This window comes from Lissotriton vulgaris, chromosome 5, assembly GCF_964263255.1.
Source record: "Lissotriton vulgaris chromosome 5, aLisVul1.2, whole genome shotgun sequence".
Taxonomy (NCBI): Eukaryota; Metazoa; Chordata; class Amphibia; order Caudata; family Salamandridae; genus Lissotriton; species Lissotriton vulgaris.
In genome coordinates this window covers 1,166,571,318-1,166,598,839 of record NC_141693.1, presented here as the reverse complement: position 1 = coordinate 1,166,598,839, position 27,522 = coordinate 1,166,571,318, and the positions used below count along the sequence as shown (strand labels likewise).

Genomic DNA, 27,522 nt, shown 5'->3' with positions numbered 1-27,522 from the left:
AGACTGGCTATGTGCTATAGACCTACAGGATGTGTACTTCCATGTGCTCATTGCACACAAACACAGGAAGTTCCTGCGATTCCAAGTCTGCACCAATCATTATCAATACACAGTACTCCCATTCGGACTAAAGTCTGCGCCGAGAAACTTCTCGAAGTGAATGGTGGTGGTAGCAGCACACCTACGGAAGAACAAGGTATTTGTCTACCCGTACCTGGATGATTGGTTGATCAAGGCCTCCTCCTTCTCGGAAGCTCAGGCAAACTTCCAGAAGACGTGCGTTCTCTTGAACAAGCTGGGGTTGCACATCAACATGTCCAAGTCTGTCCCGACTCCGGTCCAATGCATGCAGTACTTGGGAGCCTCCATCAATACGCTGTCAGCAAGCGTGTCTCCTTCGGAGGAGTGACGATTATCACTCCTTCGGAAGGCTCAGGCTCTTATGACCACTCCATCTACAACAGTGAGGACGGTGTCTTCTCTACTGGGATCGATGGCCTCTTGTATCTTCCTAACGTCACACACACGACTGCACATGAGACCGTTGCAAGAGTGCTTGGAGGACCAGTGGGATCAGAGGAAAGGATCTTGGGACGACAAGATACGACTGTCTCTGCATGCTCTTCATTCTCTGAAGTGGTGGTGTTCAAGCGGAGAATCTCCTCAGAGGGGTTCCCTTCCACAAGGACATTCCCACGCAGACTGTTGTGATGGATGCTTCTCTCCACGGTTGGGGGGCGCACTCCGGAGACTTACAGATTCAAGGAACGTGGTCCCCGATGGAGGCCACGTATCACATCAATTTCCGGGAACTCAGAGCTGTTCACTTGGCACTGAAGGCCTTTCATCCGTCCTTTCAGACCAACTCTCTGCTTGTACAGCCGGACAATACACCACAATGTATTACCTCAACAAGCAGGGGGGTTCGAGATCACGCACTCTGTCGCAAGAGGCGCAGGCGATCTGGCACTGGCTTCTGGCCAGAGGACTAATGATAACGGCTACCCATCTGCCAGATGTGCAGAATGTTCAGGCGGACGCACTGAGCAGACTGATTCAGGAAAACCACGAATGGGTCATAAACGACGAAGTACTAGGAGAAGTCTTCGCAAGGTGGGGGACTCCAGACGTAGATCTGTTCGCCACCGCCGAAAACAGCAAATGCAGAGACTTCGCCTCCAGGCACTACCAGCAGCGGACACTGGGGTATGCGCTATGGATCAACTGGTCGAACAGCTTTCTGTACGCTTTTCCACCCATTCCCCTGATTCCGGCGGTACTCATCAAGCTGGCCCGGTCCATGGCGCGGATGATACTCATTGCCCCGGAATGGCCCAGGCAGTGGTGGTTCACGGACCTGCTTCACCGGTCTCTCCTTCCTCACATACGGCTGCCATGCAGGCCGGACCTTCTCACGAAGTTCGGGGGCAGATGTTGCACCCCAACCTCTCGTCTTTGAGTTTGGCGGCATGGCTCCTGGGATAGTGCAATATGGCCATTTGAATCTGCCCGAAGATTGCATGGACATACTGAAGGAGTCTAAAAGACCTTCCACTCGGACTTCCTATGCTTACAAGTGGAAGAGGTTCTGTATCTGGTGCAAGTCCAAGAACTATGACCAGACGACGTGCAAGGAAGACGTCATCCTTCCTTACCTTCTACATTGGGCGCAGTCTGGACTTAATGTGCATTCCATTAAGGTTCATCTCGATGCAATGACTGCCTACAGGAAATGCCCTTCACAGACTTCCTTCTTCCAGATCCCTGTGATCAAAGATATTTTGGAAGGCTTGAAGAAAGTGTTCCCTCCTATCAGGCTTCCTTCACCTTCATGGGAATTGAATGTGGTGCTGTCCAGGTTGATAAAGGAGCCTTTTGAACCTATTCATAAGGCTTCGTTGCAGCACCTGTCCTGGAAGGCGGCGTTACTCGTAGCCATTACATCGGCCCGCAGGGTGAGTGAAATTCAGGCGTTGTTACCAAGAACCTTCTACTGTATTTCATGCTGCTAAGGTAGTTATGCGTACTCACCCTAAATTTCTTCCCAAGGTTATTTCTGATTTTCATGTCAAGCAGACCATAACTTTGCCTACGTTTTTTCAGAATCCTTCATCTCCAGCGGAAAGGTCTCTACATTCCCTGGATGTTAGGAGGGTGCTGAAATTTTATCTGGATAAAACCAAAGATATTCGTAGGTCAGACCAATTGTATATCAATTATGGATCGTCAGGACGGGTCTTGCTACCTCAAAGCAGTCCATCTCTAGTGGATTGTGTCCTGCATACAGTTGTGTTACCAAAAAGCTAATAAGACCTTAGGGGGTAAACCTAAGGCTCATTCCACCAGGGGCAAAGCTGCCACGACCGCTTTGCTCCTTAACGTTTCAATTGCAGAAATCTGCAAGACGGCCACTTGGAAGTCGGTTCATACCTTTGCTAAGCATTACTGTCTGGACACTGATGCCAGGGCAGACGCTCAGGTTGGGCAGGCTTCGCTGCGAAATTTGTTCGCACAGTAGTGGTGTTAATTTTCTTCTCTCCACTGCCGCTTTGGTGTGGGGATGGGCTTGCCATTCTATTCACTAGATTATGACTATACACAGAGATCCCCTAAACACATGGCGGATGCATTTCTGGCCGATGTCTTGCCGTCTTCAGCTCCCAAAAGTGTGCACTTTCACCGATGTTCCACTTCTCTTTTAAACTCGTTGTTTCAAGTCCGCACCGCCCCCAGTGCTTCAACTCCGCACACCTGTGTAGCTGCCCTTGTGCTCTGGCAAACTACACATCCCAGAATCCCCCGTGGAGAGACTCTGGCAGTTGTTGCTGGGGGGTTGGATTGCTGTCACACCCCACCGTGCGTCCATGCAGAGGAATGGCCAAAGTGCGCCCTGGGACACACCAACCTTGTGTTGATGCGTTTACTGGCTTCAATGTCCACAACAAAATCTCCTCCGTCTCCCCGTGCCGCCTCCGCCTTTGAATCCAGGATTCACTGCGACAGGGGCTGCAGAGCTGTGTCTGCCGCCCAACACGGGGTCCGATTGACCTCGCTCCTGTCAAACTGCTTCCCCCTGGTCTCGGTGGCGGGCTCAGGAACAACCAAATACCTTTGGAAAAGCGAAGAACTTAACAGTTCGTGCCTGTGTATTCCGAGCCCAATATATATATATTTTCTATGTGCTCCGGGATCGCGCACATAGGTGGGGATTATTCATAGATTATGACTGAGTATACCCCTGGATGAGAACGAGGATTACAGGTAAGTAACTAATCCTTTGTACCTTCCAGTCTAATTCAGTGTGACCACGTTAGTGTAACTGCAGACCTCATCAACATTGTAAAAGCCTTATCCAGGCCAACCCATTTTTTGAATCTTTGTTTGAACTACCAGGCTGTTTTTCTCTATTCTGTGTTCCAGATGTTTCAGGTTTAGGAATTTATGCGAGATGGAAAACAAAACCTCTGTTCATGATAAGAAACCATATCTGAAACACAGAATGAAAGGCATAGAGCTTGAGGCATTTAACTGTGGTGTCATATAGACCAATGTCCTTGTGCTACCATCTGAAAATGTGGTGTGTTAATACTTGTTTTCTTTAATTAATTTTTATTTATTTTTTGCTTCCCCCAGTAGGGAGTGGCGCAGGGCAGAGGCACGTGATGATGAGCCACCTTCACGGTCTGCTGGTGCTGATGTCCAAAGTGGAGATTCACCTGTAAAACGTGTTTTAGATGATGACCGACCTGGAAGGAGAGTTCTTGATGACGACCGCCCATTGAGACGGGGTCTTGATGATGAGCGTCCATTAAGGCGGGGTCTAGATGATGAACGGCCATTGAGGAGAGGTTTGGATGATGAACGGCCATTGAGGAGAGGTTTGGATGATGACAGACCACCCAGACGTGCAGCAGATGAAGATAAGGGATCATGGCGTGTAGGAGATGATGATCGAGCCCCACGACGTGGATTGGATGATGACAGAGGTCCCCGTCGGGGGTGGGATGACGACCGCACACCAAAACGACCTTGGGACGAAGACCGTGCACCAAGGCGTGCTTGGGATGACGATCGCACTCCTCGTCGTGGTCTAGACGATGACCGAGCTCCCCGTCGTGGTATTGATGATGACCGAGCGCCTCGTCGTGGCTGGGATGATGACAAAGCTCCTCGTAGGGGCTGGGATGATGGCCCCAGGCGCGGCCTGGAAGAAGACCGTGGGCCAAAACGTGGACTTGAAGAAGACCGTGGGCCAAAACGTGGACTGGAAGAAGACCGTGGGCCAAAACGTGGACTGGATGATGACCGTGGACCTAGGCGTGCATGGGATGATGATCGTCCAGCCAGAAGAGGGAATGACATTGATGATACCTGGAAGCCTTTGGGGAGACCAGGTAATGAAATATGATTATTTTTTTTGTTACCCTTTAAATTTTATTTAGCTTGTAGTCACAAGATAGGTAGTTTGCTTGTAGTATAAAGAGCTCACTCCATTTGCCTCAAGATCTGTAGGGACTTTTGTTTGCTGAGGTTGTGAGTAGGCCTGGGCGATTATCTCCACTAAGAGTTTTCTGCAATCAGCTCTCCGCAGAGCTTGCCAAGTGCAGAAAACTCTGCTCCGTGTACTGCAGCGAAGTTTTTTTTCCCGCTCGCCAACGATAAGTTGGCGATCGCGAGCTACTGCTCAGGTAGAATTTCTGCGTGAGCAGCAGGAAAATCAGCACGAATGGCAGTACGCACTGCATTCCGCCACTTGCTGAACTCCGCACAGTTTTTTTGTCAACTCCCCGAACTACGCCCAGGCCTGGTTAAGAGTTAATAAAATGCTTAGCTTTCATTTATAAGCTTCAGCATCTATACTGAGAAAACATGCCAGCCTTTAGGGGTGGTGTCTGCTGTAGGAAGCGGTCCCTGTATATACTATAATAAAGTAAGGTATAGTGTGCGCAGAGCCCAGGTGATGCCCAGAGGCTTTCAGAGACTAAAGTAGAGAATACTAATGCTCTTTTGTGATAGTGTGGGCAAGTACTTAGGCTTATCAGAGGGCAGTGCTAAGCATTTGTTGTACAATCACAGACCAGAAATGATTACACACACTCTATGAATAAATCCAAGACCATTGGCTTGTAAAAATATTACTTTTACTATATTCATTTTATAGAACCAAAGATACTTTGTTGCAGTAAAATAAGGTTCGAGGCATATGGGCTGCAGACCACACACTATTGCATAGATCACCATCTGGTGTTGGGCCCGGATGATTACACTTTGTTGTTGTCTTGGAAGAGTCTTTGTCTGTTGGATGTCTCCTCCTGTAAATTGTAATGGGCATCGGCTCCATCTTCAGATTGTTTTTTTACCCCATCGGGCTCGGATGTGTTTATCGTTCGGTCCCGTTGCCGATCTCTTTTCAAATTCGTCCATCATACCATCAATATTGTCTTCGACAGTAATTCCGGTTACCCATGTCGAAAAAAGGCTTGAGCTTCTCGATTCCAGCGTTCGTCGCGACAGTCGGGCCCAACTGCGCCATTGGCTCATGGAAAGAACATCCTTCAAGAAGTGCCTTCAGTGCGGACACAAATTCCCTCACACTGATCTTCATGAGGTTTGCAATCTGTGCTTGTCTCCAGAGCACAAGAGTCGAGATTGTGAGGCCTGCGTTTCGTTCCTGTCTAGGAAGACCATCAGGGACCGTCGGGCTCGAAGAGTCATGGCGCAGTCATCTTTGACACCAGACTTCATCATAGACAAGGCTCCGATCGAGGTAGAGTCTGAAGAACAGCAGCAGGAAACATCGTTTCCAAAGCAGAGTATTGAGCTTCTGGAGCCGAGTATCAATCAGAAGACGACTATCTTCTTCCAGCTGGTCAACAGGTTGTGAGTACAAGCATCGACCCGGTTCACCCCCCCCCCCTCCATACCGGGCAGGCTTTGAGTCCAGGTGCACACCAAACAAAACCTTCCGATGCCCCACCTTCTGGCTCGGCAACGAAGATTCCAAAGAAGCCTCCAGTCGACTCTGGCTCGAGCAAGTCTGTCGATCCCGACAAGCAAAAGGTTCTCAAACCAAAATTAACCCCGGCAACGAGGCAGCCATCTGTACCGAAACCGGTCGAGCTGAAACCAAGCTCAGCACCGAAAGACATTCCTAAGTCTACCGAACCGAAGACTATTCCGGTTCCGAATAATGCCGACCTGAAGCCTGCTTCGACATCGAAACACACTTCGGAAACAACAATTCCGGATCCAAAAAGCTCAGATCCGAGAAAGAAACATGATACCAAGTCTTGGGAACTGAAGCCAAAATCTGCTTCATAGACTCCGTAAAGCCTAAGCATTTCGGTCCCAAACGGGATAAATCGGCACCGAAAAAGGATTTTTCAGCAGAAGAGCTTTTCTGTCCAGACCCAAAGCAAAAGACTCTTCATATTAATCCAAAGACTGGACATGCCATTACAGTGCCTGAAAAGAGGAAAATGGACTCTCCCAAACCACCTCCAGTTCCTCTCAAAAAAACATGCTCAAACTTCCCCTATAAGAATTCCTTCACCATTGATAGAGATACCAACAGATATTTCTCCTGTACACTCACCATCCAGCACACATTGCCTTATACAGCAGGATGATGATGACAATTACTCTCAGGGGGTAGAAAGTAAGCATCATATAGAAGACACAGATGACCCAGACAATATTCCTGGGCCACCAGATGATCCCTGGGAGGATTATAATGCACCAGATCTGCCACAAGATGACGTATACCCTTCTAGACCATCTCCCCCAGATGACAATATTGGGTTTACACAGCTCATTCATAGAGCAGCCACTTTCCATGCGGTGGACTTGCATACAGATCCATTGGAAGAGGACTTCCTTATGGATACACTTCTGTTGTCACATAAAACCACGACCACATTACCAATACTTAGTGGAGTGGTGAGACATGCACCAGAGGTATTCAAAGACCCCGTCAGAGCCAGGGTTATTATCACCAGACTAGAAAAAATGTATAAAGCGGCTCCAACTGACCCAGCATACATCAAAGGTCAGCTGCCATTAGACTCTTTAGTGGTATCAATTGCGAGGAAAAGAGCTAACTCGCAGACAACAGAGGATGCTCCACCCCCTGATAAAGAGTCCAAGCTTTTAGATGCTTCAGGGAAACGCACCATATCACAAGCTGCTAATGTCTGTAGAATTGCTAACACTCTAGCTTTGTTGGCGAGATATGACCGAGCTCATTATGATGAGTTAAAATCACTCGTGCAATATTTGCCAGAGCAATATAAGACCAGGGCTTCTGATTTAGGTTTAAAGTATTTTATTAAGGTATAAAAAAAACATGGGGAAGGGGATAGGAGGTCAAACGAGGGCTTCTGATTTAATACAGGAAGGCAAGGTTATTACAAATACCTAAATCCGCTGTGCATTAGACACTGCAGACACAGCCTCTAGAGCAATAAATACGGGAGTACTGTTGCGTAGACATGCATGGCTATGCATCTCTGGGTTCAAGTCAGAAGTACAGGCCAGTATCTTGAATCAACCCTTTGACCAGCAACATCTCTTTGGTCCAACAGTTAATAATGCACTAGAGAAAATGAAAAAAGACACGGATACTGCAACATTTTTGGGAGCCTTACAAACTCTGACACATACAGCGTCCTTTCGTCACTCCTCATATAGGGGTGCCTCTAAGGGTTTTCAAACTGACAACACCTCTTCTTATAAAGCGTCCACCCAAAACTCGCCCAGTAGAGCGTATTATAGAGGAGGATGCAAACTTCCCTTACATCCCCTCAGACCATTCCACTCCTGTCGGGGGAAGATTTCAACAGTTCCTTCCGGTCTGGCACTCCATACCATAGACAGGCGAGTGAGACAAATAGTTCAGTCAGGTTATTGCCTGGAGCTCACTTCCACTCCTCCAACAATACCACCAAGACAACGTCCCATGTCACAAGAACATCTCACACTCCTAAGACAAGAGGTTGCATCTCTACTGGAAAAGAATGCAATAGAACCAGTCCCAAAACACCATTAAAACACAGGAGTTTACTCCCTATACTTTCTCATACCCAAAAAGGACGGGTCCCTCAGACCTATACTAGATCTAAGGCCCCTAAACCTGTACATACAATCCAACCATTTCCATATGGTCACACTACAACAGGTTTTGCCGCTGTTAAAGCAAGGCGACTTCCTTGCCACATTAGATTTCAAGGACGCCTACTTCCACATTCCTATCCATCAATCTCACAGAAAGTACCTACGATTTGTACTAGAAGGTCAACATTACCAATTCAAAGTACTCCCTTTCGGAGTAACTACAGCACCTCGAGTGTTCACAAAGTGTCCAGCAGCAGTAGTAGCAGCACACTTAAGAAGGGACAACATTCGTGTCTTCCCATACCTAGACGACTGGTTATTAAAATCTAAGTCATACCACCAATGTGTACAGCACACGCATCAGACCATCTGCCTGTTGCACAGCTAGGATTCACAGTAAATCAAAAGAAGTCACACCTCCAATCCTCCATATCTCTACAGTATCTGGGTGCCACAATAGATACCTCCAAAGCAATTGCATACCCCAATCTAACAATTATGCAAAAATTCCATCCACAACACTCACTACCAGCTTGAGTGTTCATGCAATTAATAGGAATGATGGCATCTTGCATTTTCATAGTACCATACTCAAGACTACAAATGTGTCCCATACGAGAATGCTTGGCAAGTCAGCGGAATCAGTCTGTGCAACAAATAACAGATCTGGTGGTTGTAGACGACCCGACATATCGCTCTCTGTAGTTGTGGAACACCGAAAACCTTTCCAAGGGCCGGTCTTTCATAAAGCCTGTTCCACAAGTGGTGCTAACCACAGAAGCATCTCTCCTAGGATGGGGAGCGCATTTAGAAGAACACACAGTACAGGGTGCACGGACACCTCAACGAAAGTTACTCCACATAAATCATCTGGAGTTGTTAGCGATTTTTTTAGCTCTAAAATCTTTTCAACATTACCTATCAAGCAAGGCTGTACTAGTCCATACAGGCAATATTACAGCCATGTATTACATCCAAAAACAAGGATACACACTCCTTACAGCTCTCCCGGCTGGCGCAGAGCATATGGAGGTGGCCCATTCCTCAAAAAATCTTTGTTAGAACATCTAGCAGGAGTTTACAATCAAGTAGCAGATCTGTTAAGTTCTCAAAGACAACAGATACACAAGTGGGAACTTCACCCTCCAGTTCAACCGTTCTTTCACAAGTGGGGTCAAACAGATATATCTGTTCGCCACACACCGCAACTCCAAATGCACAAACTGCGCCGCCAGATATCCACATCCATTGTCCAAAGGCAATATGGCATGGATGAGTTGGTCAAAGAAATTTGCGTACGCTTTTCCTCCTCTCCCACTAATTCCGTTAGTGTTAACCCAACTACAGCAACATTCCCTCACATTGATTATCATAGCACCAACGTTGGCAAGACAACCGTGGTGCACCACGCTACTAGAACTCTCAGAAGTACCACATCAAAAATTAAAACTCCGTCCACATCTATTGACACAGAACCATGTAGAGATCATGCATCCAGACCCAATGCAGCTCAATCAGCGATTTGGCTCCTGAGGTTTTAGAATTTGGATACCTCAATCTTCCACGTGATTGCATGAATGTCATAAAAGAAGCGAGATGCCCCACCACTAGAGCATGCTATGCAGCCAAGTGGAAAAGGTTTGTTGTGTATTGCACAAATAACAAAATTATCCCATTGGATGTTACCATACAAAACATATGCTACCTGCTCCATCTACAAAGATGTAATTTAGCATACTCCTCAATCAGGTTACATCTTGCTGCTATTGCAGCCTACCTTCAAAACAGACAATATTTGTCATTGTTTAAAGTACCTGTCATCAAAGGGTTTATGGAAGGACTTAAAAGAATAATTCCTCCCAGAATACCACCCTCTCCGGTATGGAATTTAAATATTGTTCTCACTAGACTTATGGGTCCTCCAATTGAACCATTACTTAAATGTGAGTTACAGTTCCTTACATGGAAAGTTGCTTTTTTAGTTGCGATTACCTCACTCAGAAGAGTAAGTGAGATCCAAGCATTAACAATTCAAGACCATTCATACAACTCCATCACAACAAAGTGGTTCTTAAAACAAACTTGAAATTCCTGCCAAAAGTAATTTCACCGTTCCACCTCAACCAATCGATTGAGTTGCCAGTATTCTTTTCTCAACCACAAACAGTGGTGGAAAGAGCTCTACACACATTAGGTGTAAGAGCGCTCCTCCTCTACATTGATAGGACAAAACAGTTTCGTAAAACAAAACAACTGTTTGTGTCCTTTTCTCCTCCACACAAAGGCAATCCTATTTCAAAATAAGGCATTGCAAGGTGGATTGTTGAGTGCATTCAAATCTGTTAGCAAAAAGCAAAACCCACTCTATCCATTCCCCCTAGGGCTCATTCTACCCGTAAATTAGGGGCATCTATGGCATTCCTAGGAAATATACCCTTAGATGATATCTGTAAAGCAGCTTCATGGTCTACACCGCACACATTTACAAAACACTACTGTGTAGATGTGCAGGCAAAACAAGCTTGTGTGGGCCAGGCTGTACTCAAAACATTTTTTCAAACTACTGCAACAGATACGGGTGGTCGCCGCTAAGGGAGAAAACTGCTGTGCAATCGATGCAATAGTGTGTGGTCTGCATCCCATTTGCCTTGAACGGAAAATGCTACTTATGCATCTGTTCTTGGCATGTAGGGCTGCAGAACACACGGCCACCCGCCTCCCCAGCTACCTATATCTGTTCCAGTAATATCTTAATTTGATACACAATACATGGACATCCTTCTCTGTGCTCATACAACTCCATCACTTGCCCCATGGCGAAAACAACCTGAAGATGGAGTCGATGCCCATGCGCACTACGATCTACAGGAGGAGTCTTCCAACAGACAAAGACTCTTCCAAGACAACAACAAAGTGTAATCATCCGGGCCCAACACCAGATGGTGATCTATGCAATAGTGTGTGGTTCTGCAGCCCTACATGCCAAGAACAGATACATACTGGTCAGTAGCATTTTCATTTTGCAGTATCACTGTTTTTTAATGTAAAAAGTGAACACTTTGTACACTTTTCAGTCAATCCAATCTAATCCAATGGGAGTAAACATAATCGGCAATATGCAGGTAAATAAACGATTTACAATATTGAGTTTTTGGATGACTAATCCGTAACGGGCAAGGTTCAGGTAAGTGACCTCACAGCACCACCAGCGGTACTGGGGCGGCTGGGTGCTGAGGTTAAGCTCTGGTGCCAATGTTATCCAATGGAGAAAAGGGGCAAATGATGTGGTACTTCATACAAGTAAAACGGTTTGGTAGCCCAGTCTCCGGCAGTTAAGCTAAGCACAGAGGGGTTGACAAGGCAGTACCAAACTTACATCCACAGGGGCAACGGGTGCAGACTGCCAACACAGGGTCAGGCGTCCCATGCAAACAAATGGAGAATCTCGAAGATGGAAAAAGGCTGCAAGCTCAGGCCAGGAGACTGGACGAAAGAAACCTACAGCTGCACAGGTAAGTTGGGATGTGCTGCGACGTCTGGACCTGATCGGTTGATCTCCCCAGTTCCCAAGGGCGTCCTTCGGCATCTGAAATCAACTTACCGGTGCAGGTGGGTGGGGGATCGGGGGGGGGGGGGGGGGGTCATCGTGCAGAGGCTGAAGGGGTCAACACATGGTGGACTCTTGCTCTGTATTGCTGGGGGACCTTTGCTGGACTGGTGGGCCACTGGAACTCTGACGTGGGTGTCTGGTGCGAAGGTAGTGGGTTTTGAGGTTCTGAGGCAGAGCACTTTGTCTTTGAAGGTGGTTTTCTTCTGGGCCGGTTTGCTGTCCTCGGGAGATTAAAAGTCTTTTTACAAGGTAGGATGTACTCCCAGGGTTCTGGAGGTCACTGAACTGTGGGATGAGTCTCTTCTTTAGCAGGGACTTAGATGGCTGCTAGACAGGCTAGTAGGGCTGGGGCCAAGTCAGTTGATGTCTTCAGTCTTTACTGCTGCATGGATCTTCTTTGTCCTCTTTTTCGTATGTTGTCGGTAACCTGAGGATTAAGGTTCAGGGATGCCTCTAAATACTCAATTTAGGGACTTTACCTGGGTCAATCAATCAATCAATCAATCATGACATTTGTATAGCGCACTACTCACCCAGAAGGGTCTCAAGGTGCTTGGGGAAGGGGTCCGCTACTGCTCGAACAGCCAGGTCTTCAGTTGCTTCCTGAAGGAGAGGTGGTCCTGGGTCAGTCGAAGGTGGATGGGGAGGGTGTTCCATGTCTTGGCCGCCAGGTAGGAGAAGGATCTGCCTCCGGCGGTGGCTCCTCGGATGCGTGGAACGGCGGCGAGGGCGTGGTTGGTCGATAGTAGCTGGCGGGTGGGAGTGTAGAAGGTCAGGCGGTCGTTGAGGTACTTGGGGCCCAGGTCGTGGAGAGACTTGTGTGCGTGGGTTAGGAGCCTGAACGTGATCCTCTTGCTGACGGGGAGCCAGTGCAGGTCCCTCAGGTGGCCGTAGATGTGGTTGCGTCGGGGGATGTCCAGGATGAGTCAGGCGGAGGCGTTCTGGATGCGTTGGACTCTTTTCTGTAGCTTGGCTGTGGTTTCGGCGTAGAGGGTGTTTCTGTAGTTCAGTCGGCTGGTGACGAGGGCCTGGGTGACTGTCTTCCTGGTTTCGGTCGGGATCCATAGGAAGATCTTGCGGAGCATGCGGAGGGTGTGAAAGCATGAAGGTTCGAAGGTGTGTGAAAGCATGAAGGTTCGAAGGTAGTAGCCAATGGGCTACTTAGCTTTCGGGAGTCTACACCCTTTGTGTGTCCACTACCTCTGGTTAAAGGGCATACCCCTAACCCGATTGGCTATAATCCTCTAAAACAATATGGAGGGGTTCAATTCAGCTAAGGGCACCTTAGAGGTGGTCCTGTCTGAGAGGACCCACATCTCTCCTGCATACTAATTTTCCTGATGACCTTGCACCCCATAAGTGGGGCTTGGTCAGGAGGCGGGCATCTCCACTAGCAGGAAAGTGCCCCCTTTTTCATGGTTGCCCCCCACTTTTTGCCAGATGTTTGATGCTCCTTGACGAAGTGTGAACTAGGTTCCTGCTAACCTGGGGCCAAGGGCCTGTGTTTTTTTCCCAAAACTATACCTTTGCTCCCACATTGGCACTCCTCTGGCCTACTTGTAAGTCGCATGTAAAAGGTACCGGGGTACCAAGGGCCTGAGAAAGTCTCAGAGGGCTGAAGCATATATTACTCCTCCCCTGACCCATCCATGCTGCCAGTGCAGTCTGTGGGCCAGGCAGAGATCCTAAAACTTAAAGTCTACATGACACTTATCTTTGTGTGCATCCTATGCTTGTCTCTGGAGCACAGAGAACAGGACTGCGACACGTGAAAGGCTTTCAGATCAAAGAAACCGCTTTGCGACCTTCGGGCTCAACGTCACGACATGCCGAGCCAAACACCGGTTCCATTCCGGACCTTTAAGGAGAAGATTTGGAACAAGAGACTGGAGACGCCATGGGAGCCGAGGAAGAACATGACCCGATCTCCATCTCGGACTATGGCTCTGAGGGGGTGAAGACATCCTGCAAGGGCAGCGTACCATGAGTACAGATCCTCCCTTGCCCGAATGTCGACCTCAGCCCCTAGAAGAAGGCTCTAATCCAACCCCCGCCTCCGGGCCACGGTCACCACTGAGAACATGTATCCAACTCCCCGCCTTGTTTATTTTATTTATTTTATTTTGAAAGTTTTATATAGCGCGAACAAGATCTTCGCAGATATCAGAGCGCTTTACATAGGTGAATAGCAGAATATACACAGAAACATCTATAGTGTTAAAAGTACAGTGAAATGATATCATAAACAATCAAGTAGTCAATTTCAAAGTCATACAGAAAAGCAAAGGGTTCGAACAAGTAGTACAGATGAGCACTGAGTCTTTGAAGTTGATCCCCAGTAGTGTTTCAGGTGCATTTAGCCATGAGGATCGCTTTTACTTCTTTCTTGAAAAGAATGGTAGATGGGATGAGTCTGATTTCAGGGGGGAGTGAGTTCCAAATCCTGGGAGCCATTCCTGAGAAAGAGCGTTTGTAGGTTTTTTCTTTGCGGAATCTTTTAGGCTTTAGCAAAAGATTGTTTGTGCCTCTAGTGTTTCTGGATCCTCCAGAAATCGTCAGCTTCTGAGCGAGGTATCTAGGTGAGCTAAGGTGGACAGCCTTGTGTGTCAGACAAGCGATTTTCAGGTGTATCCTGGCTTCAAAAGGCAGCCAGTTCAGGGATTTGAAGTCAGGGGAGATGTGTGAGTGTTTTTTTGATCCAGTGATAAGTCTCGCTGCGGCGTTTAAAGAGGCTCTTATGGGTGCCGTAGTAGCTTGGGGGAGACCGCAGAGGGCGGTGCTGCCGTATTCTATTCGAGGAATGACAAGTGATTGTACCGCAGTTTGGAAATCTTTGGCTGGAAGGAAGGGTTTAAGTTTCCTAAGGGTGTTGATTTGGAAATTTGCTCCCTTAGTTGCTTTGTTGATGTGTTCCTGCATGCTGAGATTGGTGTCGAGTGTTATGCCCAAGGATTTTGCTGAGTCCACGATGGTGGGTTGAACATTGAGTGCCGTTAGGTGTTTAAGCCATATTTGTGCGGTAGTGATCTTCGCGGGAGGTGAGATCAAAAGGAACTCTGTTTTGAGGGCATTAAGTTTGAGATGATTAGCGGCCAACCAGGATTGGGTGCTACTGATCGTTGAATTCAAGAGTGTGATGTCATTGGGTGATTGAAGTTTGAGATAAAGTTGGGTGTCATCAGCATACATGTGGAAGTGCACATTGGATTCTTGTAGCAAGGTGGTGAGAGGTTCCATAACTAGGTTGAACAGAGTTGGGGATAGGGAGGACCCTTGTGGTACGCCTAGCGATACAGGTCTTGGCGCGGACATCAAGTTGTTGCTCTTGAATTTCTGCGACCTGTTATGCAGAAAGGACGTGAACCATTTGAGCACAGTTCCAGATAGGCCCATTCTTGTGTTTAATAGGTCGAGTAGATTCTCATGTTTGACGGTGTCAAATGCGGAGGAGAGATCAAGGAGGATTAGGAGGCAGGTATCGTTGTTATCTAGGATTTGGAGGGCGTCATCGATTATGTGAGTCATAGCAGTTTCAGTACTGTGATTTGCTCTGAAGCCTGATTGATGAGAGTTGAGAAGATCAAACTGAGTAATGTGTTTAGACAATTGTATTTGTACGCATTTTTCCAGCAGTTTGGCAAGAGTCGGAATGTTGGTGATGGGGCGGTAGTTGTTGAGGTCTGAGGGGTCGGCTGTAGGTTTCTTTAGCAAGGGCGTGACTTGCCCCACTTTGAGGGAGTCGGGAATGGACCCTTGTTGAAGTGAGCTGTTAATGATTTTAGTCCAGAGTGGAAGGAGCGACGGGGTAAGGGCTTTGACAGCGTTAGCAGGAAGGGGGTCCGTGAGGTGGTTGGAAGGTTTCAGTGTGCTGAGCAGTTTGCCAATTTCTTCTTCCGTGTAGGTGACAAATGTTGACCAGATGGCATTGTTTTTTGGTTTACTTGGTGCTATGTAGAGGGGTTTGGGGTAGCGGCTTGCATCCATGAGAAGGTCATTCTTTATATTGTCAGTTTTTTGGATAAAGAAAGAGGCGAAGTCTTCACAGGAGGGAGCTTCACCCACAGTGTTGAGAGGTTGGGGGTGTTCTTTGGATTGCGTTCGGATAAGCTCAAACAGCTTTCTCGGACGATTTTTGGCTAGGTCAAGCTGACGGCTGAAGAAGACTGATTTTGAGCGTTTTATTTTCCTGAAGTAGGCATTTCTCTTTTTCTTCAGGGTTTTTAGGTTCAGTGCAGAGGGAGCTGATCTCCAGGTGCGCTCTGCCATTCGCATGGCGCGTCTGTCGTCATTGAGACTCCCGTCGTACCAGGGATTGGAGATTTTTGCGGAGGCTTTTTTTAGCTGCAAGGGTGCGACTTCATTAATTATTGAGGACATAGTATTAAGATAGTGATCAGTCAAGGATTGGACGTCCTTAACGCCAGTGGGAGGAAGTAGTGAATTGCAGCTGTTGGGGGGCAGAGGGTTTGAGTTTAGTTTTTTCATGTCTCTTTTCCAGATTTTGGGCCTGGCGGATTGAACAGGGTTAAATTTAACTTTTACATTGATGAAGAATGTGATAATGTGATGGTCTGACCAGTCACAGGGTTGGATAGATTCGAGATGGATAGAGGCTTCTTTGGAGATGATAAGGTCGAGGATAGAGCCTTTCTTGTGAGTTGGACTATTGCAGATTTGAGTGAGGTCAAGGGCGTTAAGGAAATTCTTCAGACCTTTTACCACCGCATCATTGTGATCGTTCCAGTGGAGGTTGAAGTCACCAAGGTATATTTGTGTGAGTTGTCGCCCGGAGTTGGTTGAGATCATATCCATGATTTGCTGGGAGAAGGTAAGGTTGTCGCCGGGTGGGTGATACACGCCGTGAAGAGTGCAAATCGGTTTGCCCTCACTGATAATATTGAGGCAGATGTATTCACAGGAGGTTGGGGAGGGTAGGGAGGGGGAAGTTACTTTCAGGACAGAGAGGTTGCGCCTGTGTATACATGCGATTCCGCCACCTTTTTTATTGCCAGTCCTGTCAAGTCTGGTGATGTGGTAGTTGGGGGGAACCAGAATGTCCATTATAGGTGTAGAAGATTCTGTTAGCCATGTTTCAGTCATGATGATTAAGTCAAGATCCAGTTTTAGGATGAGATCGGCGATAGCGAAGGAGTGTTTTGCGGCTGATCTGCAGTTGAGGAGAGTGCATTTGAGACGGGGTGTGTCGAGGGAGGAAGGGGGTTCTAGAGCGAGAGGGACTTTACTCAGGTTACTATGGATAGCTATTCTGTTGTTCAGTGTGGGGGGTCTAAGGGGATTGGAGTGAATCGTGGGAATGGCAGTGAGAGTGTCGGGTGTATTGCTATGGGGAGCTGGGTCGTAGGAGCGGAGGAGGGCGATTGTGTCTAGGTCCGAGAGAGGGTTACAGGAGCGATGGGGGCGGTTTTCGCGGTTGTGAACAGGGATTGTGGTCCAGCGCGGTGGGAGTCGAGTGCGAGAGTTCGCCACCCGGGTGGAGGACCAGTTGGGAGGGGAGGTGATGGTGGAGGCGCGTGCGGGCTGTCTGGGATGAGTGCTGAGTAGTTGTTTGATGATGTGAATGTCTTGTTTGATCTGGTGGAGGGTGTTGGGTGAGGGGTGACTGGATTGTGATAGGCAGAGTAGATGTTGTTTGATGATGTGCATGTCTTCTTTGAGCTGGAGGAGGGAGGTCGTAGTGCAGTCCAGTGTGAGAGATGTGTTGGAGGTGGGGATGGGAGGGTCGGTCGTTGTGGTGGGGGTGAGGATGGGAGGTTCGGGCGTGGGTGACAACGGGGAGATGTTGGAGGTGTGGTTGAGAGTATTGGTGGTAGGCGGAGAGTGAAGGGTGGAGGATGGGCGTTTATTAGTGGTGGAGGGGGCGCATGTACGGTAGTGCGGGGTGAGAACGGGAGGGGAGGTGGGGTTGTATGTGGTTCTTTGTTGAGGAGTCGTAGTTGAAGAGTTAGGGGTAGCGTGTTCTGCGTGGTTGGTTAATGAGTGGGGGTGAGGGCTGAGAATGGGGGGGGACAAAGGGTGGGGTTTAACTGTGAGCTTGTCGATCAGATGCTTAGCTTGATTAGGCGGGATGTGGGTGGGGGCTGTGATGTCTTGGGTGACAAGAATGGGAATGTGGGATGGAATATGGGGGGAGGGGGTACGGCTGGTGTATGTGGGGCCAAGATCAATGTCAGTGATTGAGGGGTGTGGGGTAGCAGCAGTGGATGGGAGCATGGCTAAGGTGCCGGTGGTATAGGAGAGGTGCGTGTCGTTTTGGGGCTGCGCTAGATTAGCGGCGTTGTTGGTATGGGAAGTGGTGTCAGGGGTGAGTGGAATGGTTGTGGTATGAGTGGGGGTCAAGATGTTGGTGGGGGGGGGGGTGTGGCTGGTGTGCGAGGGGGAAAGGTCTGAGTCTGTGAGTGAGGAATGTGGTGTGGCTACAGTAAGTGGAGGAATGACTGTGGTGACGGGGGTAGAGGAGAGGTGCGTGTCGTTTAGGGGCTGAGCTAGGAGAGAATGGTTGTGATTAGGGGCTGTGAAATCACGGGTGATAGGACTGAGAGTGCTGTGTGTGCTGTGAGTGGGGGTCCGTGGTTTGGAGAGGTGCTGTATGAAAGTGGGGAACAGGTTGTCTAGTAGTTCCAGGTTCCTGTCCGTGGATTGGATAAGGACAATCCCGTTGTTATAAATAGTGATGGTGATTCTGCCCGGGAAGAGTTGGGAAGGTGTGATGGTGAGTGTTCGGCCATGAGCGGATTTCCTAGCATTGGAGACGGTGAGTAGGGAGAGGAACGTTTTTCTCCATTGAGCTCTTCGTGTGGTGTGGAAGATGATATCAATGTTTACGGCACCATTGACCGGTGAGAAGTAGGTGTCTGCAAAGGGGGTTTCAGGGTGGGACCTCAGTAGATTGTGTTTAAAGCGTTTTGCAGCGTTTTTGGTGAGTGCGGGTGGGTAGTTGATTCTATATGTGTGCTTGCCGATGAGCTCCATGATATGGTGACGGAATAGGTAGGGGCGTGTGGGTGCCCAGTAGACGCCGGTTGCCGGGAGTAATAGTGACACAGGTAACAGTGACACAAGTAACAGCCAGGGTATGTGAGGTAGTCGTCAACGTAAACAGGGTAGCGAGGTAGTGAGGTGTAATGAGTGCAGAAAATTATGCAGGAATAAAATAAATTACCTATGCAGGCAGTAAAAAACCTGAATCGAAAGTGACAGAAGTGAGTATGTGTCGGTAGCGAAATACACTTGCAAACAAAAGTCAAATGCAGAATAAGGTAGACGTACAATACTAAAAATATGCTGGAATAAGGTACCTATGCAAACTGTAAAATACCTGGGTCGAAGGTGAGCAATAGTGAGAAGTCAGAAATAGTAAAAAATATGTGAGGTACATGAATCAATAGCCAGATACAATTGATAACATGAGTCACATGAGACGGGTGGCGCTAAATACAATACCACTGTAGAAGGCCAACATATAAGGTAGCCCTCGGTGCAGGATACAATTAGGAATATAAAACCACAATAGACTGCAAAAATATATGAGGTAGCCCTCGGTGCAGGATACAATTGGGAGTATAAAAATATAGTACCACTATAAACGGCACAGAGATATGAGGTAGCAATCAGTGCAAGATACAGTTAGGAATATAAAACCACAATAAACTGCAAAAAAATATATGAGGTAGCCCTCGGTGCAGGATACAGTTAGGAATATAAAAATATAAAAGTATAGTACCACTATAAACGGCACAGAGATATGAGGTAGCAATCAGTGCCAGATACAGTTAGGAGTATAAAACCACAATAAACTGCAAAAAATATATGAGGTAGCCCTCGGTGCAGGATACAGTTAGGAATATAAAAAATATAATACCACTATGAACGGCACAAATATATGAGGTAGTAATCGGTGCATTACATGTGCAGATAAAGTGAAAAGTGCTGGATACAGTAAGGGGTATAGTAATATAATATAGAACCCCTATGAAAGTGCTGGATACAGTAAGGGGTATAGTAATATAATATAGTACCACTATGAAAGGCAGACACTATCATAGTCCGACGTGGTGGCGCCCAGTGGTGTACATTGTGCATTGCTCATGGCTTGCTGGAAGGGAGTCTTATCTCTATTTCTGTTGGTCATGCGAGGGGGAGGCAAACTGGGGAGCCTCGCGGCCATCTGGATACCGAAGGGGATTTATGTCTACAGTTTTATGGCCCCAGCCATTTTGCACAAAGGAGGTAGCTCAAAGTGTGTGCAGTTTAATGGCTCCAGCCATATTGCAACAAGGAGGTAGTTAAAAATGTGTGCAGTCAGGTGGGCTGAAATAAATACCTTATGCCTCCATAAGCGTGTAAGGCTTGCCAGCAGGGTTGTGCAGATTCAGTGTTTTAGACAAGTGTCTCAAGGCAGTTATAAGTGAGCTGTGCGTTTTTTGCCGCAGGGCTCCAAACCTTCCAGGGTGACCTCAAACTGACTACCTCCAGAAATCCAAACCTGTGTTTCCTGAGCGGTGGGGTGACTCCTCAGCGAGAATCCATGCCCAGTGCCGGTGGGGGCAGGCTCCTGTCGGCCCCCTAGATCTCGTTTTCCCGTTTTCCAGGGCTCGTTTCATATGCTACACCGGTCAGTGGCGCCACACCTCCGGGGGCGCTGTCATGGCCTCATTCTGCCAGGCAAGGCACCCAGCGCATAGCGCCTTGAAGCGGGCGGGGGGGGGGGGGGGGGGGGGGGGGGGGGGCTCACTCAGTCCTCCGGAGTTGTGGGGCGGGCGGGCGGGGTCCGTCTCCGTTTTCGTGGCCTCGACCAGCGCCTTGAGTCGGGCGGGAGGGGGGGGCCTCCTTTGATCCTCCAGTGTTGTGGGTCGGGCGAATGGGGTCCGTCTTCGTGTCCTCTACCAGCGCCTTGAAGCAGGGGGGGGGAGGCGGTTCTCTCGATCCTCCGGTGCTGTGGAGCGGACGGGAGGGGTCCGTCTTCGTGGCCTCGTCACGACCAGGCAGAGCACTCAGCGATAGCGCCTCGAAGCGGGCGGGAGGGGGGGGGGGCTCTCTTGATCCTCCGGTGCTGTGGGGCGGGCGGGCGGGGTCCGGCTTCGTGGCCTCGACCAGCGCCTTGAGACCAGCAGCGCTATTGTTCCCGGCACCACAGCCTGTGTCTCCAGACCAGCGCCTTGAGGCGGGCGAAGGAAGCCTCGGCCGCTTAGCTCAGAGTCGGCTCCCAGGTGCTCCGGTGCAGCGGGGTGGTCGGCTTCACAGTCCAGCAGCGCTATTGTTCCCAGCACCACAGCCTGTGTCTCCAGACCAGCGCCTTGAGGCGGGCGCAGGAAGCCTCGGCCGCTTAGCCCAGAGCCAGCTCTCAGGTGCTCCGGTGCAGCGGGGTGGTGGTGGTCGGCTTCAGCTGCACAGTCCAGCAGCGCGATTGTTCCCGGCACCACAGCCTGTGTCCTCATCCATGAAGCGGCGGGAGGGGGCCTCTCTGACCTCCGGCGCCGCGGGGGCTCCTCTGCCGATCGCAGCACTGGTCCGCAGGGAGAAGGAGGCTCGGCAGGCTCCCGGGGCTTCAGCTGCACAGTCCAGCAGCGCGATGGAGGCGATCCGGATTGAGAGACGAGTGGGTTTCAGCCCTCCGCCGTACAAGGTGGAGAGAATAAAAATAAAAATAAAAATAAAAATATGCTGGTTGTAATCCTATTACTCTTATGTAGTCGGTTTCCACGGAGCGGTGGGTGCTGACAGGGATAAATCCAACAAGTGGGATCCCAAGCACCGGGAGCTCTTTAGCAAGCTCCTGCTCCGTCGGCCATCTTGACCACTGTGGCTCGGCACCGAAACATACCTCAAAGCCTTTTAGCTCTGAACAGAGCCGGTCGAACTCCAGCACCGAGCCAAAACCTTGGCATCCAAAACCCCGGCACCCAAAACCCCGGCACCGAAACAAACAAATGTGCCGGTTCCTCCAAAAGTACACCATATCGATGTTCCACCCTCCAAACCGGATCCGAAACAGCGGGAGCTCTATATTCATGCAACAGCTGGACACATTGCCACCAAGTTGACTATTAAACTCAAACATGAGACTTAAGAGGTCTACCACATTCCTTTAAAAAGGAAAATTGTGGGTAATAACCCTTCTCCTCTTCCTCCTCTTCCATCACCTCCTTTTCCTCCGTTTCAATCCTTACTAATTTCACCTGAGAATTCACCACCACATACACCTGATGACCAGGATGATGGGGATTGGGCTGGGGCTGGAGACAATGAGCCAACACCTGAAGCCCTGTGGACAGATAACAGCAACAATTTGCCCGCAGGGAAAGATCCTGATCTGTATCCAACCAAGCCTTCTCCACCAGACGACCGTGTAGGATACATAGAACTGTTGGGTAGAGCTGCTAACTGCCATGGGGTTCAGTTGCATAAGCAGTCCCTGGAAGAGGATTTCCTTTTCGAAATGCTTAGTAGTACCCAAAAATCCTCGTGCACACTCCCCATGCTCAAGGGTATGATCAGACACTTGGCTGACATTTTTGATGATCCCATCAGGGCACGTATTCTCACCCCTGGGTAGACCAGAAATATTAGCCGCAACCATCAGATCCAGCATACATAAAGGGGCAGTTACCATCGAATTCCTTCGTAGTTTCCTACGCATGCAAAAGGGTCAATTTCCAAACCACAGGAGATGCTCCACGCCCGACAAAGAATCTATGTTAGACGCTTCGGGCAAAAAAGTAACCTCCCAGGCTGCAAACTTTTGCTGCATCTCCAATACCCAAGCACTTTTAGCTAGGTACAACAGGGCGCATTGGGATGAAATGGAGCAGTTGATTCAATTTCTACCTGATGAGCACAAGTCCCAGGCGCAAGACCTAGTGCGGGAGGGATGGCTCATATCCAATAATTCAATCAGGTGCGTCCTAGATGCTGCGGACATTCTGGCCAGAGCTGTCAACTCCAGCGTTCTTTTAAGAAAGCATGCCTGGTTACGCATTTCAGGTTTTAAACCAGAGGTTCAAACTTCTATCCTGAACACACCATTTGATAAGGAACACCCCTTTGTCCCTGTGGAAGATTCATCATAAAAAATGAAGGACCCAGAGGTGGCCAAATCTATGGGAGCCCTCCAATTAACTGCAGGGCGTGGCTGCTTTCGGTGTTCCTTCTATTGCGGAGGGTCCAAGAATACCTCCTCATACACCGCCTCTTCCACCTTTAAAGGAAACAATCCACTCTCTGCCTCTGAGGGTTTCTCCAGAGGTGGTTACGAAGGCAACAATGACAAGGGTAAAGGCAGAGGTTCCAACAAACATGCATCCCCCTCCAATACCAAACAGTGACTTGCCTACAACACAACCCCCAACCATTTAACACCTGTCAGGGGCGTCTTTCAGATTTCCTACTCGCCTGGCAGTTGATAACTACAAACAAATGGGTACTGGAAATTATCCTTTCTGGTTATTTCCTGGAGTTTACCAACAATCCTCCAAACCTTCCTCCACGTTCACACAAACTGTCACCGGATCAATTATACCTCCTCAAACGAGGTTGTCTCCTTTCAAAAGGGGCTATAGAGCCCGTACCTCTACAATACCACGGGTCGGCCGTATACTCCTTTTACTTTCTCATACATAAAAAGAACAGTTCTGTCAGACCAATCTTGGACCTCAGAGAATTAAATCTTTACATACAGATCATTTTCACATGGTAACACTTCAACAAGTGCTCCTACTCCTGCAACAGGGCGACTTTGTCTACTCTACACTTAAAGGACACCTACTTTCATATTCCAATACATCCCGCTCATCGCAAATTTCTCAGATTTGTGATAGCGGGCCAACATGATCAGTTCAAGGTACTACTTCGGAGTCACAATTGCTCCCAGAGTCTTTACAAAGTGTCTGGCAGTAGTCACTGCTCATCTGAGAAGACAGCACATTCATGTTGTCCCCTACTTGGACAACTGGCTCATCAAAACCATTACATATCCAAGGCGTCTCCTACATACTCACAGTACACTGCAGTTAATGCACCAACTGTGGTTCACAGTCAGTGTGTTGAAATCGCACCTCCGACCTTCCAACACTCAAAAGAACCTAGGAGCCACTTTAGATACTCAAAGGCTCTGGCCTTTCCCAATACAGACAGAATTTGCAACATCCACATTCTAGTTCTCCAGTTTCAGTCCAATCACTCGCTTCCAGCTCAAGTGTATATGCAACTACTGGGAATGTCCTCTTGCATCATGATCGTTCCCCATGCCAGACTTTACATGCGTCCCCTACAGGAATTCTTAGCAAGTCAGTGGAACCAATCGCAGGGTCTGTTAACCGATCTAGTGTTGGTAAGCCACCATACTCATCGCTCTGTGCAGTGGTGGAACACCCACAACATATCAAAAGGACAGCCCTTCATAGACCCAGTTCCACAGACAATACTAACAGCAGACTCTTTCCTCGCTGGTTGGAGGGGCTCATCTTCAACACCACACGGTGCAAGGCCTGTGGAGTCAACAGAAAAAAACTCATCACATAAAACATCTAGAGCTGCTAGCAGTGTTTCTAGTGCTCAAAGCATTTCAGACTCACCTGGTTGGCACAGCTGTCCTAGTTCATACCAACATGACAGCTATGTATTACATACAAAAGCGGGGGGCCAAAGACATTTAGAGGTGGGCCATTCACCGCAAAATCTATCACCTAGTGGGAACACCTCCCAGGAGTGAACAATCCGATTGTCGATCTTCTCAGCAAACAGACAGCAAATACACGAATGGGAACTTCACTCTCAAGTTCTCCTCCCATACTTTCAAAGTTGGGGAGTCCCTCAAATAGATCTTTTTGCCACACACCAAAACGCAAAATGCCCTAACTTTGCCTCCAGGAACCCACACCCGCTCTCCAAAGGCAATGCACTATGGATGAACTGGTCAGGGATATTTGCTTATGGTTTTCTGCCTCTCCGACTCATTCCATTAGTGTAGGAAGCTAGCTCTGTATATACTTATACCAAAGTGAGGTATAATGTGCACAGAGTCCATTGGAACCCTAAAGGTGGGCAGAGGTAAAAGTAGATAGCACCTTACTCTCTATTTGTGGTAGTGTGGGCGAACAGTATGGCTTTATCAGAGGATAGTGTTTAGCATTTTCTGTACACACTCAATCAGCAAATGATATCACGCTCAAAGACTGAAGTTCAGACCAATTGGTTTTGTATAAAAATATTCTTTATTTTATTTCCTAGAACCAAGCAAGCCTGCCACAGGTAAGTGATAAGTACTTTGCAGTAATACAGTTTATAAACAGTTTGTGTTGCAGTTGTGTGTACATATACTTTTCGTTTGATTACAGTTGAACGACTAGTAATGCAATGCTTTAAAATATTGTACATATACTTTGTATTGGCTTGTCAGTAGAATGTCAAGTAGATTACTCTACAGATTACTTTTAGTGCACAGTACAGTATACCTGGATACTGCAGTGGGACATTAACTGTAAACAGGTAAGTAAACGCGTTTTGGTTATTTTGTTCGTTTTGGAGACTTTTTATAGATTTTCCAACTCCACACTTAGGAGAACATGGACTGTTTTTCTATGAAAAGGTTCTATCTAAAAAGCACAGTTTCGATGATACGAGCAATAAACCAGACCTGAAACAGAAGCTATTGTATATTCACCCTAAAACTGGACACATTTCCACCAACGTGACTCTAAAGAGAAGGACTGATACTGAAGAGGAATATCTGTAGGAAACTGGCTCTATATACACTACACCAAAATGAGGTATAGTGTGCATAGAGTCCAGAGGACCCCAGAGGTAGGCAGAGGTTAAAGTTAGATAGAACCGTACTCTCTATTTGTGGTGTAGTGGTCGAGCAGTAAGGCAGTATCAAAGGACAGCATTAAGCATTTGATGTAAACACTTAGTCAGCAAATGAATTCACACACTAAAGAACTGAACTCTGGGCCAATTGTTTTTGTATAAAAAAATATACTGTTTATTTTTTGAACCAAGCAAGCCTGGCACAGGTCAGCATAAAATACTTTTCAGTAATAAGTTGCTGAATATAGAACAGTTTGGAAATGCAATAGAACTTGTACTTTGATTTACAGGGGATGCAGCAGGTTGCAACACTTAGCAAATGCAGTACATTAGAGTGAATAGGCTTTTTCAGTAAATTACAGGTAAGTTACTTTTTACGTTACTTTTCTAAATCAGTGCTGGATACTTATATTCAGCACTGAGACATTTCCTGTAAAGAGGTAAGTAATTACATTTTGGTTGTTCACATGATTTTTAAAGAATTATCTTTAGATTTCAAAACTCCACACTTAAAAACGTTTTGGAAGAAAATGGTCAATGTTAACCTGTTTTTCCTCCATAGGATATCTGTTCATAGACAAGTAATCGACTGGGAGTTAAGGTTCTGGAGTTAGAATTGGGGGTGCCACAGGGTCAGTGATGCACTGTTGTTGCACCCTCAGCGGCACTAGGGCGGCCGGGTGCAGAGTGTTAAGGCCCAATGTTATCCAATAGGGGATAGGGGGCCTCCAGTTGGTGGCTGCTGGCAAGCTGTCCACTGGGTTGTGAGAGCAAAGCTCCTAGGGTTTAGGTCAGGGCAAATAAGGAAACAAAGTAGCATAAAAGGTGCACCCTCAACGGCACTGGGGCTGAGTGCAGAGTGCTGTTTCAAGGTCGGGTGCCCTGTTTTCAATGGAGAACCTGGTATGCAAAAGCACTGCAGGCCGGGAGACAAAGGACTTCTGGGTGCGACCACCACTTGGAGAGGTAAGTTGGGAAGTTAAGGGTTGGTTAGGCACCGTTGGTTTGGGCACAGAATGCCGTGGAGTATCTGGTGCAGGGGTGCCTTTTGGGGTAGGATCTTCTTACCAGCTCCGGTCGCGTTTAGGGTGGCCTTCTGGATGTAGGCTGCAGGCGTTGGCTGGAGGCTTGAGGCAGGTCAGGGGTCGCCGGATCTCTGGTCAGGATCGCCGGGGTGACCTCCTTGTGGTCTTTTTCCTGCTTGGGCCGGGTTCGGCCAGTGCAGAGTGGGCCGAATTTGCGTTTTCCGGCTGCTGGCAGAGGTTGCAGTATAACAAATCCAGAGGAGGAGCAGGCTTGCGTTTGAAGCTTCCCCTTTGTAAACTCTGCCCAGCCTGGGGGAGGATGCTTGGTACCTCGTCCCAGGATGTGCCTTGTTTCAGGCCTTGAGAGCAGCATGCTCTCAACCCAGGGGTCCAGAAACATGTTTGTGTGTGGCAGCCTAAGCAGCCACTCAGTAGGTCACTAGGAGTTGCTAGAGTTTCTGGGGGCATCTCGAAGATATGCCCTCTGTTGTTCATTTTACATTAAATCAAGTGTGGATTTAATGTGCTGAGAAGTTTGATGCCAAACTTCCCAGTTTTCAGTGTAGCCAATATGGTGTTGTGGAGTTCGTAATGACAAACTCACAGCACCATATACTCTTAATGGCATCACTGCCCTGGAATGAACTTGGGTACTGTAGGGGTACAGGGCTTATGCACCTGTACCCTCACTGCTGGCTTGGGACACCCAGCTAGATGGGTGACTGTTGTATGCCAGGACAGTGGTTTGTGGGCATGGCACACAGGGATGTGTCATGTCGACTCTTCACTTTGCTCTGAACCAAGACACGCAGCCTGCAAAGGCATCTTGTGGGTGCCAGGGTACAGGACCTCTAAGGGTGGCACAATGAGCGCTGCAGCCATTAGAGGCCTTCTCTGGTCACAGTGCCCTGGGTACCTGTGGTACCATTTACCAGGGGCTGACATGTGGCC

The 27,522-nt window shown here is 48.1% G+C and overlaps 1 protein-coding gene across 2 annotated transcripts in view; it reads left to right on the top strand.

Annotated features, from left to right (window-relative positions):
• The window catches only part of EIF3A (eukaryotic translation initiation factor 3 subunit A), a 771,171-nt gene that overhangs the window by 542,949 nt on the left and 200,700 nt on the right, over positions 1-27,522 (top strand). The window contains exons 19-20 of one of the 2 annotated variants that reach the window (XM_086922923.1): positions 3,634-4,394; positions 24,968-24,988. In XM_086922923.1, the coding sequence (XP_086779049.1) occupies positions 3,634-4,394; positions 24,968-24,988 (782 nt within the window). The remainder of the gene's footprint in view (positions 1-3,633; positions 4,395-24,967; positions 24,989-27,522) is intronic. The other variant, XM_086922925.1, reaches the window with a different exon arrangement.